The sequence below is a fragment of the Malaclemys terrapin genome, chromosome 1 (assembly GCF_027887155.1).
Source record: "Malaclemys terrapin pileata isolate rMalTer1 chromosome 1, rMalTer1.hap1, whole genome shotgun sequence".
In the NCBI taxonomy this organism is placed as follows: Eukaryota; Metazoa; Chordata; order Testudines; family Emydidae; genus Malaclemys; species Malaclemys terrapin.
The window spans coordinates 81,695,212-81,715,581 of record NC_071505.1 but is presented as its reverse complement, the minus strand read 5'-3'; the positions used below and the strand labels follow the sequence as shown (position 1 = coordinate 81,715,581).

Genomic DNA, 20,370 nt, shown 5'->3' with positions numbered 1-20,370 from the left:
TAGGCAAGACAAAATGTTTCCTCACAACACATGACTTTTAACTCAAAGTGCCCCTTTTAAACTGAGATAGACAGAATTAAGGCTCCCTATTCCAGAGTTAGTTTGATATTAGTGACTAGAATGAGAATTCATATTTATGGACAAACTCACTTTAGGGTGTTATGGGGTTGTTGTTTTTTTAATAACTGCAATGTTCTTTCACAACTGTTTTGGTGAGTGGAGATGAATTTAGCAACCTTGTCTTAAAATAAAACAAACAAAAAACAAGCACCAAAAACGCTGGGAATTTCCTTATTTAAAAAAAAAAGTTTTAATGAATGATCATTGTTTCCCAAGTAATGGGAAGAGTGGCTGTGGCACTGAAATGATTATGCACACAGGAGAGTGGGACTGGTATCTGCATTCTAGTACTAAAACTTTCTGACATGGTTACATCTGAAAGGGAAGAAGAGGGAAGTGATGCATAAATGTGGCATGATTGCATCTCCAAGTCTGAATGAGAGCATGGGGTAATGCCTGTTTTCTGCCATTCTTTAGGACCCTGATTGGATAAAAAGAGGCTGGCTTTCTCTGCCTGTCAGTCTCCCTTAACCCAACCCATTCAGTCTCTGTTGGCTCCTATGCCTCCAAAACTTCAAGGCCTACAGTGTCCAGGACTTTCCCTTCTGGATTCCAATGATTCACAGCTGCTGTCAGCCACAGTAGTCTGTCCTCACAGCACAATTGCCCATATGCTAGTGTGATAGTCATATATTGTTATGTATATTACATTAGCATCCAAAGTGTGGTAGGTGTTGTATAAGGACTTAGGGAGTCAACAGTCTAAGAACCAGAATCTGCTAAGTCTTCAGTATGATTCATCAGGATTCCAATCCTGTCTTAAAGAGACAGAGACAGAGTTAGTTTCCACAAGTACATCAGGAACAGCATTTTGCAAAAGTGGGACCAGCATTGGAATACCCTCAGTTACCCCTCTCTCTATCCCCAAGTGGTTAGTTGTGTGACTGCTTCCCTCTGGGAGATCAGTTACACAGCTCCCTTTCAAAACCTGGGTGCCTAGGTCCATAGATGCTGGAACAGCTGTTCTGTCCAGGACCACTCCCCCTCCCCCCCCATGTAATCAGTGAGGAGACATTCCTGTACTCCCACCAATTCTCTCTCAATTTCCTTCTCTGGGCCCCCATCTAAGACACACACTTCTGTGTTTTCTAGAGTGGGATCTGTCCCCTGTTCACAGTAGAAGGGCTCACAGCCGTAACAGTTCTTTCACTTGCAAGCAGTATACCCTCCTCCCTCTCTGAGTTGGGTTTGCCGCCAATTACAGAATCAATGGATCCCTCACCCACCTCAGTGGTCTCTATGATTCCATCACCCTTCACTGATCTTCCCTAGGGGCAGGTCTTCACTACCCACCGGATCGGGATCGATCTGTCGGGGATTAATTTATTGTGTCTCATCTACAGGCGGATAAATTGATCCCCATCGACTCCAGAATTTCACATGGCAAGAGGCGGATGCGGAGTCAACAGGGGAGCGGCAGTGATCGACTCGCTGCCATCCTCACGGCCAGGTAAGTCAACCTAAGATACGCCGACTTCAGCTAACCTGCTGGCAGCCAGCAACCTGGACAGTTTTCTCACTGACAGGCAACACACTCCCCTACCCCCCAGGAGGAGATGGCAGCAGGAGCTGGTCTCAACCACACCCACCCCTGGAAGCATACATGTTCCACTGCTGCGGAGGAATTAAAGAGACACTCTCGCATTCCTCCAGTAGTTCCTGAGATTTTATCCTTTCCCTCTGGGGTTCCAGCATAAAATTTCTCCTTGGCAGCCCAAGCTACAGGGAAGAAATCATTCCCCAAGAACAAGGCAATCAGGTTATCATTTACCACAGCCAATACAGCTTCCATTTCCAAATCCTCAGTTTCTATGTGCACTTTAGCCAAAGGCACAAGGATTTTGTAGCCTTCTACTATTAAAAGTTCTGCCATCTGTCCTCACAATAAGTCACTTTCCTGTACAACATTCCTTCTAACCACAGAAATTTCTGCCCCTGTGTCTTCCAACCCAAGACATTCCTTGCCATTAATCCTGACAGCCTTCATGTGCTTCATGCCTGGCTGTGGAGAGGCTACTTTTGCAAACCCTGTATGATAAGTGGCAACTGCCTGAGGTGCCTCTGTGCTCTGGGTAGCAGCATTCACATGAGTTGCTTGCTGCCTGTTCCCTCCCAGCACAGGACATTTATTTCTCAGGCGTTCAGTGCAATTACAGTGATAGCACCTTCTGGGTTCCTCTGTTTTTACAGGAAATTTGGGACAAGGACTAGAGGAATGGATTTGGGGAGGTGAGTGCTCACCCCCCCCCCCCCATCTTCTTCCCAGGGGTAAAACAGGAACCCTGCTTCCCACCAGGTTTAAATCCCTGTCTGTGGCTTGTTTGCAATAGATGCTTGAGTTTGCTCAAATTGATCAACTAGAGTAGCTAGTTCATCAACAGTTTTCACCTTTTTATCCCATAAACACTGCTTCACATCATCACTACATATATTCAGGAAATGTTTCTGAGCAACAAGATCACACATTCCTTCAAAGCTTGTAACTCCTTTTCCCTTTACCCACTTTTCCATCAAATCTTTCATCTGGTTTACATATGCCACATTACTCATCCCAGCACCCCTCTTAAGGCTTCAAAATTATACTCTATATGTTACAGGTGTAATCTGAAACTGTTTTAAAACCATTTCCTTTAATTTACCATAATCTGAAGCATCTCTAATTGGTATCTTGTTGAATATAGGCAGAGCTCTCCCAGACAACTTTGCAACCAAAGTGGACATCTTTTGGTCCTCAGGAATCTCATGAAATACATACAGTCTCGCAAAGGTGATAAAATATTCAGCAATATCCCATCTCCCTGTATGCAGGACACAACCATTCCCATTTGTGGATTTTTGGAGAGGTAGGACTCCCTGGTGTGTGGGGGTTCTGGTTCTGCCTCTCTATCAAATCCAGCTGGTGCTTTCTCTCTCTTTCCTTCTCCATTTCTTTGGCTTGCAGTTCCATGGCTCTTCCGTGTGCAGCTTCTTGTCTGACATTCTGTGTCTCAATTTCCAGCCGTTTTAATTCCATAAGTCTCATTTGTTCTTTCCCCCTCTCTTCTGCCTGCAATTTACACAGCTCCAGCTTCTTACTAGTTTCACTTTCACTCATTTTGCTGCTTTTCTGTCCCTATTCTCTTTCCCCAAATAAGCAAACAGAAAATAACAAACTGGTAACCTCTTTGACTGATCTCAAGCCACCACACTTAGAACTCACTTAAAATCACCACCAGTGTATGAAGTGCTCTCTCAGAACAACAAGCTGTGCATTTAATCCTGCCAACTACGCCACTGTGACGGGTTCCCCCCAGGGTGCCACCTAGAACTGGGGTACCACTGAGCCCTCTGACCCACCAGCCTGGGCTCCCTCTCACACTGTGCTGCTGTGACAAGCTGCAAAGCCCTACAGCCTGCACTTTCACCAGCAATCACACAGATAGGGACATAGCCAGCTGCAGTTACAGGCAGACTCTCTCACCACCAGCTTCCCAGCCTAGGACCCCAGAGCAGTACCATCCTGCCCTAGTCAAATCTGGCCAGTATATGGGTTTAATACCCAGTATGCCTCTCCCTCACTGTGAAGAGAACAACGCACACTTGTGATGACCAAGCAGAGATTTTCCCCAAGCACTCCAGTCAAAGTTCACTGGTTTGGATTAAAACATAAAATAAATTGATTAACTACAAAAAAAAATAGATTTTAAGTGATTATAAATGATAGCAAACAGATCAAAGCAGGTTACCTAGCAAATAAACAAAAGCACAAGCTAAACTTAATGTACTACATAGATTGTATATGAATAGCAGATTCTCACCCTAACTGAGGTACAGGCAGATTTGTAGATTCTTAAGGCACAAGCTACACTTGCTTTGCAGCTTGGAATCCCCAGGTGTTTCATACACAGGCTAGAAATCCCTTTAGCCTGGGTCCAGCACTTCCCCCAGTTCCTCAGGTTTCCAGGAGTCTTCTTGTGTGGGGAGTGAAGAATCCCAGATGATGTCACTCCCTGCTTTATATAGCTTTAGCCTATGATAGGAACCCTTTTGTTTCAAAGTTTGGTTCCCAGACCAGTTTGTGGAAAAATACTGATATCCCAAGATGGGAGTCCAGCATCATATGGTCTTGTCACATGTCCTTGTAGAGTCATAGCAGCCATTACTTACAGGCTGTCTGTAACATTCTCAGGAAGGCTCACTGGGTAGGGAATAAGCTTCTCCTAAGGTCTATTGTTTTTCCTAATGGCCCATTTCCTGGATTAGGCCATTCACAACCAGCTATCTAGACTGAAAGCATCTTGTCAGTGGGCATTACCCAGGTGTAACTACATTTGAAATACAGATATGTAGTCAATATTCATAAATTCAGATACAAAAGTTATACATGCATACAAATAGGATAATCATATTAATCAAATCATAACATTTTCAATTACACCTCATGACTTATCTTGTACAAAATTCATTATAATTATGTCATAATCATAACAACATTACTATGATGAATATGGGGTGCAGTGTCACACCTGCAACTAGATCTTTGCAGAGAGACTCCAGTGATCAGATGGAGTCCTATTACAATCAAACAAACTCTCTGCAGGCTTGTGGGTGCACCTGCAAGGGACTCCTGGCAGTACTGGGGCCTAAAGGAAATGAAGGTGTGAGAAAAGGAGATAGCATACAAGCAAAGGGATCATAGTAACAACTGACATCTTTGGTTAGTTAGAACATAAGAACATAAGAAAGGCCGTACCGGGTCAGACCAAAGGTCCATCTAGCCCAGTATCCTGTCTACCGACAGTGGCCAATGCCAGGTGCCCCAGAGGGAGTGAACCTAACAGGCAATGATCAAGTGATCTCTCTCCTGCCATCCATCTCCACCCTCTGACAGACAGAGGCTAGGGACACCATTCCTTACCCATCCTGGCTAATAGCCATTAATGGATTTAACCACCATGAATTTATCCAGTTCTCTTTTAAACTCCGTTATAATCCTAGCCTTCACAACTTTCTCAGGTAAGGAGTTCCACAAGTTGACTGTGCGCTGCGTGAAGAACTTCCTTTTATTTATTTTAAACCTGCTGCCTATTAATTTCATTTGATGACCCCTAGTTCTTGTATTATGGGAATAAGTAAATAACTTTTCCTTATCCACTTTCTCCACATCACTCATGATTTTATATACCTCTATCATATCCCCCCTTACTTCCATTGGGTTTATGTCATTGTTGGTTTTTGTTTGTTTTTAATATATTTTTATATATTCTATATAATTTTATGTTTTTATATGTCTATAAAAAGAGCATTGCCTCTCTGGCTGGCCACTATTAGTTCTTAATTTTTTCATTTTTTTATTCATTGCTTAATTTGTTATAAATTATTTTGAACCCTTTCCTAGTTCTGAACCCCCCCCCATTTGTTTGCATAGCCCTTTCCCATTTATTATTTCTATTTAGTTATTTTTAGCTTACTGACCATTTTCAAATTTTATATATATTAGCCCTAGTATGTTTTTATTTCTCACCTTTGTGTACATGTCAAATCACCCGAGTGTTTTGTGAATGGTAGGGGCACAAGATTGTCACGGTGCTCTTGGGCAATGGATTGGAAGCACTAAGCCACGAACCTGCTGCCTCTTCACAGCAGCAGTCTTGTCTTGAGACGTAGGCCACTGAGGCAGCCACTACTATATACTTCTTCACCAGCAATGGAATTTTCATCTGACCCTTTGGAAGGGGTAGAGAGAGCAGACAGTAGCAGAATCTTCATACACCTCCCCCCCCCCCCAAGGGAGTAGCTGAGGGTGGGATCTTTATACCCCATGCACAGAGATACATGGTGATAACTTCCCCTAAGGTAGTAGCCCTTCAACACCAGTCAGGTAAAAAATTCCATACATGTCCATACTTTCTCTTTTTTTGATACTGCTAGGAGTGAAGTCAATAGGGCTTTGCTCGGGCCCATTAGTCTGCCTGTAAGACACAGATGTGGGATCAAGGCCACATGGAACAATTTGGGGTTGCTCTTCAGTTATAAAATACCATAATGGTTGGACCTAGAGAAAGCAATTTCCCAGTCTTTTGACTGTTCTTCCTTTCTTTAGTAACATTGCAAATTAATTTAGCCTCCATTCACTGTTTTTAGATCTCCCTTCAGCATTTCCTATTGACTAATACATTGCCTGGGAATAAACATCTTAAATTGGCTTTTGCAATAGTATTAAATATAAATACCACATATAACAAGAAAATTGTTCTAGTTATGGCTCTCCACTGCTGCTTCAAAATTCTGTTTACAGGCTAGTTGATACTACTACTATTAGATTAAATTAGTTAGATTGTCCAATTTTAAAAGATATTTTTTGCTACTTGGGGAGGGTCTTGTACTTGAGAAATCTATTTTCAGCAAGTTATTCTTATTTTATCTATGTTAGCACAAAATTTAATTACACACATAAAAGCAGCAGAGAGTCCCGTGGCACCTTATAGACTAACAGACGTATAGGAGCATGAGCTTTCGTGCTCATGCTCCTATACGTCTGTTAGTCTATAAGGTGCCACGGGACTCTTTGCTGCTTTTACAGATTCAGACTAACACGGCTACCCCTTTGATACATTACACACATAGTTGCTTCAAGAGAAATTTGTTAGCCAACTTCTCAGATTCTCCCTAAGACATTCAACAAACATTCTAAGCTTCCTATTTTAAACTCTTCTAGTCTCCTGTTAACTTTTTAGAACATGCAAGGTTGTTGTAGCCATGTTGGTCCCAGGATATTAGAGACAAGGTAGGTGAGGGAATATATTTTATTGCACCAACTTCTGTTGGTGAGAGGATGAGCTTACACAGAGCTCTTCTTTGGACCAACAGAAATTGGTCCAGTGCAAGATATTACCTCACCTTCCTTGTCTAACTTTTTAGAGCCACATTTAACAAAAACAGGCTAGTTTTCACTATAGAAACCCACTCAAAACTTCAAACTGATTTTGGTGGGGAGCTTATATATGTGAAGAGAATTTTTGTTGAAACCAAACTTGTATCCAGAATATAGTCTCATTTATAAACTCCTCTTTTGGAAGCAGAAAGCAGAAAGCAATATATTGTGTTTAGCCTGAGCCATGATATCTGGAAAAAATCAGTAACAAAGATTTCCCTAAGGATTCCGTATCTACATGCTACATAACTTTAATAAATATGATCTCATAATAGCACACGAGGGGATAAACTTTCAAAAAACCTTGCCACTTGCTTGTTTCTTAATTAGAAGGCTGTATGTAATTTCCTGTGTCTTCTGATCATCCCATTATGCATTGTTTACATAATTCTTTAAAGATGTAAAACTCTCCAAGTGTTAATAAATAGGACCACTAGTAGTAGTATTTATTACATTCTTCCCCCCCATGCAATTGAATAATGATTGTGTGTTTCATATTTGAACATGGGTCAGTAGGTTAGTTGTACTATCAATCAATTTATATTTTGTGAACTATCACTGCAATACACTTTGCATTTCATCCTGTGAAGTGCTGCACTTGCCCAGCTTCTGTGGACTTTAATGGGAATTGAAGGTGCTCAGAAGTACACAGGATTGGACCAAATGTCATGGTTTTTTTGTGGGGGGGGGTCTATCACTAATGAGTTTCTCTAAATGAGTAACAACAACGTTTAGTCCTAACGGATCTTTTTATTACTTTTTTTTTTAATCTACTTACTTGATATCTGTTGGGGTTGTTGTAACAAACATTTGGACTCATTACTCAGTGGAGGTATTGACTTCTATCTGTAAGTATGGGCTCAGCCACATGAAAGTACCACACATAGAGCTGTAACGTATACAGTATTATACACAGTTACCTACTTTGCACCTCATTTGAACAGCTGCATAAAACTTAAAACAAAGAAAAAAAACTCTCATATAAGAGTAATATTGGTAAACTAGGACCCATCTCAACAAATATATTGGTATTTTTACAATGTGTTTACTGTACTTCAGATGCCATATACAAACCAATACTTATTGTTTATTGTTAATAATAGTATCTTATTAAATATGAACCCCTCTCTCAAGAGTCCCTGTTTTATCTAGATATTTGAAAATGTAATAAACAATAGGAGCCTATAATCCATAGATCCAAGTGTGATTTAATGTAATTTCTTGTCACATCATCAAAGTACTTTCTTCTGAGTGAGGATAGGTGTCAGACATCATGTGTGCTTGATTGATGACAGGTGCTTGCTTTTTATAACCCAATTTATTTTTTAAACTCAGTTTGCAGCACATGTTGTATCTGGGGACTGCAATAGGGATTAAAGAAAAGAGCGGCTGTATTACCAGAATGTGTTGCCTTGAAGATGTAGGCAGTCACAGCAAGCCTGCTACCATCTGCTCTGAATGCTGATGACTCTCCTTTAAGAAACAAAAATAGCAGTTGCTGCAGCTGCTCCTGAAAATTTTGCCACCTTGTTCTGAAAATCTGATTTGTAAGTAGTTTAAATCACTCAGACAATTAAGCAGATTTGAAGTTGTTTATGGAAACTTTTCTCAGCTATTTGTTGGAGACTGTACTCCGGAAATATCTGCGACAAGTATCTGTGACAAGGCTAAGAATATATAAACCAAAGTATTACTGGTTAGAGTTAATATACTGCATATGCTAGACGTATTTTGCATTATTGAGATGAGACTGACTAAAAAAACAAAACAAAAAACCTCCATACCTTTTTTCCTTCAATTCTTTCACTGATGTATGGCTTACAGCAAAGTTAATACTTTATGTGGGCCCAGGACACATTACAACCTAAAAGGAAGGCTTCAAGGTATACTGGGTTTGAGAAGAGTTTAAAAAGAGTTAAAATATATACTGATAAAATATATGTTAGCACTTAGGTAGCATTTCTGAAGAGGAAGTCTGTTAGCAAATCTAAAAGAATATTTGGAAGTAGTCAGCCCCGAAAAAGTGGCATGCCCATTTTCTGGGATGATTTCAATGTGAGGCATTTAAATTATTTTAAAATAATGGCTAAATAGCACCTTACTCTAACACTTCCATAAATTCAGGTGAATGTTTTTACCCCACATACATGTACAGATTTGTCAGTTGTTCAAGAATAGACATTAAGATTAATAAAATCACTACTACTTGACTCAAACTGGTGTACCAATATATCATTTACACATTAGTGTATTTTATTGAGACAGTCATACAAATGGACAAGTTCTTTCTTCTTGTGTGCAGCAACACCAGTGACCTGGAAGCAGTATATTATAATTGTATCTAAAGTCCAACTGAGATGTTTGTCAGGCTTTCAGATATCACAGAGAGTTTGTAGGGCTGGCAGTGAGGAAATGCAATATTTGTAAACAGAGCAAAACTGACATGGAATCATGGACGACAATAAACAAGCAACCTCAGGATCCCTTCACAATTTCCTACTTTTCTGGTGGCCTGCTTGTTTCTCTCAGATGTATACAGAACATAGAAATCATATTATCCATTGGCCTGTGGTGACCAAACACTGGACCTGCAATGTCACATCACTGGAAGCCTGACATCTGTATTTAATGTGCATACATTTGAAAATTAAAAAAAAAAAAAAAAAATGTGCCTTCCTTGGCATGACGCAAACTATTACTTTGATTTATTTTATAGTGCCCAGAAGTGTCACAGGCACTTCACAGAAGAGGGAGAAATTCATAGGGCAAAATCCTGATCGCACTGAAGTCAATAGCAAAGCTCACTGACTTCAGTCATGCCAGGATTTTACCCATCATCTTTGCCCCAAAGAGCTTAGGCCCAAATCCACAAAGATACTTACATGCTTAAGTCCCAGTTTTAGGTTCCACTGCGATCCACAAAACCCCAGCCAAACTCTGTAGGTGCCTAAACTCATTCAACGCCTCAGTTTTCAGGATAGACGTTCCATAAGTGATTGTTTCTGCCTCCGGGGACAAAGGCTGCTGCCTCCCTCTAGGTATCTCACACCTAAGTCCCAGGGCAAATCACAGCCTTGGGGAAGATAGGTATTCATAGTCATGCATGAGGCCTGGTCCAGTAGGTAGCCTCTGAACACTCCTATGGGATCAGATGCCATTCAAAATGGCTGGAGGTAGTGATGGGGCCCAACTTAGCCCCATGATTATAACCCTCACCTGGGATGTGGGTGACCCAGATTTACTTTCCCCCCTTTCTAGCAGAGAGGAGAAAGGATTTAAACAGGCTTCTCCCACATCTCAGGCACGCTGTGCTATGGGACTCCCTCAGTCTCTCCTGTTGAAGCTGTTCCATGGTGGCTAACCAGTGAAAGTGACAGGAACTGGAGGACTGGAGCTAAGGGCCTCCTACCTCAGATAGCTGCCCTAACTACTGGACTAGTTTCTCTCTCTCTCTCGCTCTGGCCCAAAGACCATTTAAGTATCCACAGTGGAACAGTCATTGGGCCTGAGAGAGAGCAAGCAAGAATGACTCTATAATCCCGTGGTTAGAGCAGTCCCCCAGCCCCTATCACCCTTTCCTTGGCATCTCCCATTGGCTACCTTAGGTGGCTCTGCATCTAGTGTGTTGCCTTTTGTGGATCACATTCTTAGGCACCTGTGTCTCCTCACACACTATATAGGTGTCTAACTAAGCTTTCTGGATCACAGTGTTGTTCGTGTGCTTTTCTAGGTGCTGAAAAGTTAGATGCCGCAACGTTCAGTGATGCTATGCCTAAGTCCTTTCATAGATCCCTCCTGGCCAAAGGAAGTATAGACATGAAGCAATGAGTTAGAATGACAATCAGGAGGAGATGGGGCAGGAAACTATGAGACCAACATCAAGATGATCATGTGGTTAATCCATTTAAGGCATGTGCTCATCTTGGTGTTTTCTTTAAATATATAGCAATAACTGGAAATAGTAAATGCAGTTCTGGTTGCTTAAGTTCATCAGCAGCAATAGAAAATGGAAGTTGATTAGCTCTGTGTTTCCCCTGTAGTTAGGGCTAGAATGCAGAAGAAACACTTCAGGACTGCATGACTTCCTTTGGCTAAAATATCTAGATTAGGGGGGCCTGTCAAAACCAAACCGCTCAGCCTCCCACTCTGATAATGCTATTATTTTTTTTAAACATGGATTACTAGAGATCAAAATGCCAGACTTTACAAGTGACCACACATTTAAAAAAGAAAAGAAAAGAAAAGAAAAAGCATTACAAAGTTAGCGATTCTTTTAGAAACCCCCTCACACATATAATTAGTAATTTAAAAAACAAACAAACAAAACAACCCACACCTTTGGGAGGATTCTTTATACAAAATAGCATCTGGTGCTATATTAGCATCTGAATATTTTATTTATTTTCTACATGATAAAGCGTTTTTTTTCCCCAAGTGATAAAGGAGTCAAAATGTACTTAAATTGGTTGTACCAGTTTTACAATCAATTAGGACTATACTTTGTTTTCAGTTGGCAGTAGAATGGCATTCCACTTTAAGGACAAAAAAAGTGAAATCTGAGCCTCTACATTTGTTTATTTAAAACACACCTAATTTGTCAAATCTCTCATAAAACTTCTGAAACCAAGTTGGGCATAGAAAAATACACTACATTGTCATCAGTTTAACTTAGAAAAAATAATACAGATTCACGGAAAACATTTCTGAATGTGTCTAGAAAACTAAAATTTAATTCAACACATTAAATTTAATATAACACTTTACATTAAAACTAAATAATATAGACTGTGATATAAAACGGAGGTTATATTTTCAGGAATTCTCTCCCCTCAGGACACGTTGGCAATAAAAAAATCTAGTATATTAGTTAAATATGGCACATGCACTATTAAAATACATGTAAGTTAAGCAGGAAGACTTGGTATGAAAAAAATCCCTTGCTGGCAAAACTGAGACCCAGAAACAGAGGCAGGTAACAAGAGAGTTTCAAGTATAGTTTAGAGAAGGAGTTTGGAAGGCTCTCTTTCCAAACTCACCTCTACATGCAATTTCATGATGATCAGCAATGGAACAGTGGTGGTGACCTGCAACAGATGTGCCATGTTTTCTTTCCTGCCTGAAGCCAGAAAGAACTTCCTATGCTGCTGGAAAAGACTTGGATTGGAGGGGCAAGCAGAGATGCCACTGAGAATCAGAGATGCTGAGGAGTTTCTAGACAGGAAACATCTGTATCCCAGGTTCAAGGAAGAAAGGAACTGGCCACCAAGGAGTCAGAGAAAGAGGAGGCTAGTACTTCATAACCAGAGGCAAGAGTTCTCAGCAGTATTCTACATGACTGAAGTCAGAAAAGGATAGGCCGGCTGTGGTCACCAGAGAGAACCAGGAGGAATTCTACACAGATAGGAGTTTCCAATCAATACCAGGTCTTCAAGACAGAAATTGTGGAAGATAATTTTCAAGAGTCAGCTGGTCCATGGGAATGGAGAGGTGTACAGGACAACAGTGGACAGCAGCTTGGCCCAACCTTAGAAAATATTTGTCTACAAAGAGTTCTCCAACCATTCAAGAAAGATAGATGATCCTGGCAGGGGATTCAAAAGAACATTCTACAAGGACAGCCAGATGTCCTGGCTTCCAAGAGCTAAGACACAAAATATCACTCTAATATTGGATAGGTTTTTGAAGTTCATAGGAAAGGATCCACCCGGTGATGGTTCCATAGGCACTAATGACATGAGATATCTCGCAGATGATAGATGATTTTATGACAGGTATATTACAACAGAAAAACTTCAAAAACAGACTCCAACGAGAGACTGCTGATCTAGAATTGATATGCAAACTAGACACAATCAACTCCGGTTTGAATAAGGACTGGGAATGGCTGAGCCATTACAAACATTGATTCTATCTCCCCTTGTAAGTATTCTCACACTTCTTAACTGTCTGTACTGGGCTAGCTTGATTATCACTTCAAAAGTTTTTTTTCTCTTAATTAATTGGCCTCTCAGAGTTGGTAAGACAACTCCCACCTGTTTATGCTCTCTGTATGTGTGTATATATATCTCCTCAATATATGTTCCATTCTATATGCATCCGAAGAAGTGGGCTGTAGTCCACGAAAGCTTATGCTCTAATAAATTTGTTAGTCTCTAAGGTGCCACAAGTACTCCTGTTCTTCTTTTTTTAGATGATTTTATGGAACACGAAAGTGTGCTGAAGAAGAACATCCAAACTATCTTCTTGGAGATCTTTGCTATCCCACAAGCAGAAGGCAGAAACTCTGGAAATGAACCATTGGGTAGGTAAGTGGGATAGGGCTGTGAGGTTTTGGTTTTGTGGAACATTGATCCACCCTCTAGGTGGAGAGAGGGCTGTACAGTTTGGATGGCCTTCCCCTCAGTGGAAGTGGGATCAATCGTCTCAGGGACAGACTGGCTAGAGTAGTCAGATGAGTGTTAAACTAATAAAAGAGGAGGGTAAAAAGAGGGAAGAGACAAGTGCTCAGTACAAAATTGAGATGTTGAGAATAAAATTAATCAAGGAACCAAAGGGCATGAAGAGAAGAAATTCTTGAATAGCCTATACACCAATGCTAGGAGCCTGGGTAATAAACAAGAGGAATTGGAATTGCTCATTTATGAGCATAAATTTGCTCTAGTTGGTATTACTGAAACCCAGTGGGATGATTCTCATTATTAGAATGACAAAATCAATGCTTATAATCTATTAGGAAGGATTGGGGGGGGGAGGGGTGGGGAGAGGAAGTAGCACTGTCAAAAATGGTATTATCTGTTTCCAAGTCACTGATCACTCGGAAGAAAATGATCTTGATTGCTTATGGACCAATGTCCTTATAGATAAAGCACAAGATGGGGTACTAGTTGGTGTCTGCTACAGACCACCAGATCACACTAGGGTTTAGGATGACTGGTTCCTTATGTACCTATTTATAACGTATATTAGAACCTCAGAGTTATGAACACCCGAGTTACAAACAGACCAGTCAACCATACACCTCATTTGGACCTGGAAGCATGCAATCAGGCAGCAACAGAGACAAAAGGGGGGAGGGGCAAATACAGTTCAGTGTTGTGTTAAATGTAAACAACTAAAAAAAAATAAAGGGAAAGTTTAAAAAAAAATTTACAAGTAAGGAAACTGTTTCGGTGCTTGATTCATTTAAATTAAAATGGTTGAAGGCAGCATTTTTCTTCTCCAGGGTAAAGTTTCAAAGCTGTATTAAGGCAATGTTCAGTTGTAAGCTTTTGAAAGAACCACCATAACATTTTGTTCACAGTTATGAACATTTCAGAGTTACGAACAACCTCCATTCCTGAGGCGTTTGTAACCCTGAGGCCATGTCTACAAAGTTAAGTCGACTTCATGTAAGTTGACATGGAGCCTCCGATTTAAGCAAGTTGATCTTGCATGTCACACTACGCTCATTGTGTCAGGGGAGTGCATCCTCACTAGCAGGGCTTGCATCAACGCATGGAGCACTGCACTGTGGATAGCTATCCCACAGTGCATGTAGCTGAGTGGAATTTTGGGTTGGGCTTGCAATGCCTTATGGGACCAAAACATTGTCACAGGTGCTTATGTGAATATGGCGTTAGCCTCCCATGATGCACTTAACTCCCTCCCTGAAATCAACAGCAAACAAACCAAATCTTTTTTGCAAGCCTGGGTTACCCACGTGGACACCACAGCACAAAAAGCATGGACCACTGTTGTTGTGAGCATTACAAACACCTTGTGCCTTATCCTGCAGTATTTACACAGCTGATACAGGAGCTGCTGCATGGAACAATGTGATGCCACACAAGCAGCTCTGCTGGAAGACAGAGAGAGGAGCAATTCGCAGTTGCCGATGCCAGTCACACATCAACTTGACATGGCTGAGCGCCATTTCTGGACCCGGGAAACAAGCACTGACAGGAGGGACCGCATCATCATGCACCTATGGGATGAAGAACAATGGCTGCAGAACTTTCAAATACATAAGGCCACTTTCCAGGAAGTGTGTGAGGAGCTTTCCCTAGCCCTGAAGCACAGCAATACTAAAATGAGAGCTGCTCTGACAGTGGAGAAGTGAGTGGCAACCACTCTATTGAAGCTTGCAATGCCAGACTGCTATCAGTCAGTGGGGCATCAATTTGGAGTAGGTAAATCTAACATGGGATCTACGTTTGCTGGGCCATCAACAGATTTCTGCTAAGAAGGGTAGTGACTCTGTGCAGGACATAGTGGATTGTTTTGCCGCTATGGGGTTCCCTAACTGCAGTGGGACAACAGACGGAACGCATATTCCTATCTTGGCACCACACAACCTTGCCAAAGAGTACGTAAACCCAAAAGGATACTTTTCAATGGTGTTGCAAGCGGTGGTGGATCAGAGGGGCCGTTTCACCGACATCAATGTGGGATGGTCGGGAAAGGTGCATGACGTGCACATCTTAAGAACACAGGTCTGTTCAGAAAGCTGCAAGCAGGGACTTTCTTTCTAGACTGCAAAATAAGCATTGGTGATGTTGAAATGCCAATCGTGATCCTGGGAGACCCAGCCTACCCCTTGTTCCCTTGGCTCATGAAGCCATAAACAGGCAGCCTGGACAGCAGTAAGGACCGTTTCAACCATAGGCTGAGCAAGTGCAGAAGGGTAGTGGAATGTGCCTTTGGATGTTGAAAAGGTTGCTGGCATTGTTTGCTTACTAGGTTAGACCTCAGTGAAAGCAATATCCCCATTGTTGTTGCTGTGTGCTCCATAATATCTGTGAAATAAAGGGAGAAAAGTTTCCACCGGGGCGGGGTGTTGAGGCAGATTGCCTGGCAGCCAATTTTGAGCAGCCAGACACCAGGGCAATAAGAAGAGTACATCAAGGGGCTCTGTGAGGCTTTGGAATACCAAACTGTCCCCTCTGTTTGCATTTTCTCCCCTGTAAACTCCACCCCCACCAACCACCGTGTGTTGGATGAATAAAGAGCCTTTTCTCAATCTGTTGAGTTTTATTATGTACACAAACACCCAGAGACAGCAAAGAAAAGTAAAATATCAGCCCTTTTGGCCCAGGTTAACACTGTGGGGGGAGAAACAAGGAAAGCTGGTTTACAGATGCACTGCAGTAACAATCAAAGGTGTGGGAATGGGCACCTTCTGGTCCTTGTACCCTCTCCTGGTGTGGAGTGAAAGGGATACCGAACTCCCCCACCTCATAGGATGTTTTAGGGAGGAGGATGTAGAACTGGGCGATTATAGCAGCAGGCTCAGCATAGGCTGCAGAGGGACTCTAGCATCCAGCTGCCTTTCTTGAACCTCAACTAGATGCCTCAACATATCTGTTCCTTTATAATCCACAGCATCTCTTCCTGTGTGGCACGGTCTTGTTCCCTGCATACTCTCCTGTTCTCCCTCTCCATGTCCAGGTTCTTGGACAGTGTAATCCTCCATGCTCTGAGCTCTATCTTGTCACTTTTGGAGGTGCACCTTAACTCATTAAACATGTCTTCCCAAGTCATCTTTTTCCACCTTCTAATCTGGGAAAGTCTCTGTCCCGGTGTGGAAGATGCACCGACGGAAAAGGTTTCAGCTGCAAGGAATGCAAAGCACAAGGGTAGCATTGACAGTGCATACATAGTTTTTGGTGTAAGGTTAAATTTTTTTAATTAAAAAAAAATCACCCCTCAATACAGTTCATTGCAAGCCACAAGGTAATCACAATTCCTGGCTATTGCAAGAGTCGGTTTGCTGCTCCAGCCATAGTGAGTAAGGTGGTAAGAGGTCTTGTGCTGCTGCTTTTGTGAAGACATCCTTGGGATTGGAAGTTGGAACTTGAGAAAAGCCCCCTCTTCCCTGGGAACCTGGATGCTGCTTAAGGGGAGGCACCATTGTAAAGCCCCCCAAATCGTTTTTTTTTTTTACAAAAGCAGCACCAGGTTGGGGCGGGGGGTAGGGAGACAAATAGGAAGCCCCCCTTTTTTTTTTTCTCTCCAAATGCTTCTTGCAATACACGGTGATCCCTTCCAACCACAACCCTGGCACATTTGGGAAAGCGTGGTTGTGTGATCCAGATGTCACCAAACGGGGCGGATTACTTGTTGAATTATATGCGGTTTAAGGGCTAGCATTGAAAACTCCCCCCATTTCCCCTATGCGATATCACTCTCCTGGGGGTAACAGATGCTGCAAGCGTTTGGATGCAGACCAGGTCCTTATGCTGCAATAAATGTGTTCTGTAATGATGTCAGAAGAGTGAATACTGGAGTGGTGCGGGAAAGTGTCCTAATCTGGTGGATGAAATAAGGCAGCCCTTCCCAGAAACCTTCTGCAAGGGATTGCAGAGTACCTCCAGGAAAGCTTCCTGGAGATCTCCATGGAGAATTCCTGGACCATCCCTGTGCACATAAACAGTCTTTTTTGGAGAGTACCCTCTGCGTAGCTGGAGTGGCTACCGATACCTACTACACTTACTTTTTTGTTCAGATTAAACATAAAAAATAGCAGCATGTAACCGCTACAATTTGATTGGAAATGTGTATTCACCAGAGGTACCTTCCCCAGCATCATGCTCTGCTGCCAACTGGTCCTATGAAGGGATGGGCTCTAGGGTTAAAAACAGTTCTTGGCTGTCGGGGAGAATGGATCCTCCACTTGCCTGCCTCACATTCTCGTCCTCTTCCTCACTTTTGCTCGAGGCTCCTGGGAGGTATCCATGGAGCGTATTGGGGTAGTGGTGGGGTCACCACCAAGGATTGCATGCAGCTCCTCATAAAGCAGCATGTCTGTGGGGCAGAACCAAAACGACTGTTCACCTTGTCTTCTGCTACGCTTGCTGAAGCTCCTTTATTTTCACGCAGCACTGCTGCATGTCCCTGGTGTAGCCCAAGCCTCGAGCAATCTTGGCATAGATGTCAGCATTTCTTCTGCCAGATCGGAGCTCTGCCTGCCCAGACTCTTCTCCCCCGCTACCCCCACAGCAATAAGATCCACCACCTCCTGTGTACTCCATGCTGGAGTGTGTTTGCGGCCTTGAGTCTCCATGATCAGCTATGTTGGCAAGCTCACCACGCTGAGCAAACAGGAAATGAAAATTCATAAGTTCCCATGGCTTTAATAGGGGAGCGGCTATTTCCTGTGTACCTGGCTGATGTGTAGTGGAGTTAAAAGTGCTCTCCAAAGCGGTCATAGCGGAGCATTGTGGGACACCCCCTGGAGGCCAAATTACACAGTGCAGTGTCTACACTATCCCCATGTTGACCCGTGGATGTCAAATCAAGCGCTATGCCTCTTGCGGAGGTGGAGTACACAAGTCGACTTTACAGGCCACTTAAGTTGACAGAAGGGACTCGGTAGTGTAGACACATACATTATTAGATCGACTTAACGCAGCTTATGTCGACCTACATTTGTTGTGTAGAGCAGGCCTGAGCTTCTGCTCTATAGGAAAATAGCTGTATAATCATGGAGGACTTCAATTTGAGTGATATATGCTGAAAATCTCATGCTGCCAATATTAAAATATCCTTGGAATTTCTAATGTTTAGATTAGTTTTCTAACAAAATATAGTGGATGTCTTCTTGATATATAAAAAGTTAATGGTACCTTATGTACAAGTGATCATGGCATTGATAATGTGCAAACAGAAAGTCCAGACCAGTGATGATAATATATACACACATACACTGCTTTAACAGGACCGAATTCACAAAGCTGAAGACAATTGAGCCAAAAATCAGCTGGGAGGAAGAATTTAAATCAGGAAAATGTAAATAATAATTGGGAATTGTTTAAGAAATCTTCACTAGATGCCCCCAAAGCCACAATCGAGGAAGATGGCTGTTAAAAAAAAAAAAAAAAAAACACTTTGAGCTAGAAGGGAAGTGAAGACACTTATAAAAAATAGTAATATGAAAGAAAAGGGAAGTGGATAGTAAGGAAAATAAATCACAAACTAGTAACTGTAGAAAATAGATAAGGGAGGCAAAGGGACATAAGAAGAAAGCTATAGACAAGAGAGTTAAGGACAATAAGGAGATGGTTTAAGTTTTATAACTAACTGTCAATCAACATGGGTTTGTGGAAAATAGATCCTGACAGACTAAGTTGATGATTTTTAAGATATTTTATTTGAGATTACAAGTTTAGTTGATAAAGATAGTTGTGTTGATGTACTATACTTAGACTTCTGTAAGACATTTGACTCGGTACTGCATGACATTTTGATTAAAAAAAGATATAAAATTAACATGGCACATAGTAAATGGATTAAAAACTGGATGATAGGTCTCAAAATGTAAATGGGGAATCCTCATTGAACAGGTGTGTTTCTAGAGGAATTCTGCAAGGATCAGTTCTTGGCCCTAGGTACATTAGCATTTTATTAGTGACTTGGCTGAAAACAAAAATTTGCAGAAGACACAAAAATTGGGGGAGTGGTAAATAATGAAGACAAATCACTGACACTAAGTGATCTGAATGCTTAGTAAACTGGGTGCAAGCAAACAATATGCATTTTAATATGTCTAAATGTAAATGTATACATCTAGGAACAAAGAATGTAGGTCATGCTTATAGAATGGGGGACTGTATCCTAGAAAGCAGTGACTCTGAAAAAGATTTGGGGGCTGTAATGGCTAGTCAGCTGAACAAGCGCTCCCAGTGTAAGAAAATGGGCTAATGTAATCCTGGGATGCACAAACAGAGTAATCTTGAGTAAGTATAAGAGGTTATTTTACCTCTGTATTTGGACTGCTGCTAGAATACTGTCTGGTTCTGCTGTCCACAATTCAAGGATGTTGGAGAGGATTCAGAGAAGGCCCACAAGAATAATTAAAAGGATTAGGAAACATGCCTGATAGTGATAGACTTAAGGAGCTCAATCTATTTAGCTTAGCAGAGAGACGGTAAAGGGGTGATTTGATTAGTACGTAGCACAGGGAACAAATATATAATAATGGGCTCTTCAATCTAGCAGAGAAAGGTATATTCCAATAGCTAGAAGCTGAACGAAGACAAATTCAGACCGGAAATTATGCATACCTTTTTAACAGTGCAAGTAATTAATAATTGGAACAGTTACAAAGGGTCATGGTGGATTCTCCAGCACTGATCATTTTAAAATCAAGATTGGATGTTTCTCTAAAAGATATGCTCTAGGGCCGGGGTAGGCAACCTATGGCACGTGTGCCGAAGGCGGCACCCAAGTTGATTTTCAGTGGCACTCACACTGCCTGGGTCCTGGCCACCTGTCCACCTGTCCAGGGGGCTCTGCATTTTAATTTAATTTTAAATGAAGCTTCTTAAACATTTTAAAAACCTTATTTACTTTACATACAA

The 20,370-nt window shown here is 41.7% G+C and overlaps 1 protein-coding gene across 4 annotated transcripts in view; it reads right to left on the bottom strand.

The window, feature by feature from the left end:
- Positions 1-845: 845 nt before the first annotated feature.
- The window catches only part of SOCS2 (suppressor of cytokine signaling 2), a 28,470-nt gene continuing 8,945 nt past the window's right edge, over positions 846-20,370 (bottom strand). The window contains exons 4-5 of one of the 4 annotated variants that reach the window (XR_008444896.1): positions 15,400-15,544; positions 8,520-8,689 (exon numbers count right to left, since the gene is read on the bottom strand). Coding sequence is in view for 3 of the 4 variants with exons in the window: in XM_054028047.1 (XP_053884022.1) it covers positions 16,549-16,623 (75 nt within the window). In the remaining variant the exon portion in view is untranslated. The other 3 variants (XM_054028063.1, XM_054028056.1, XM_054028047.1) reach the window with 3 other exon arrangements.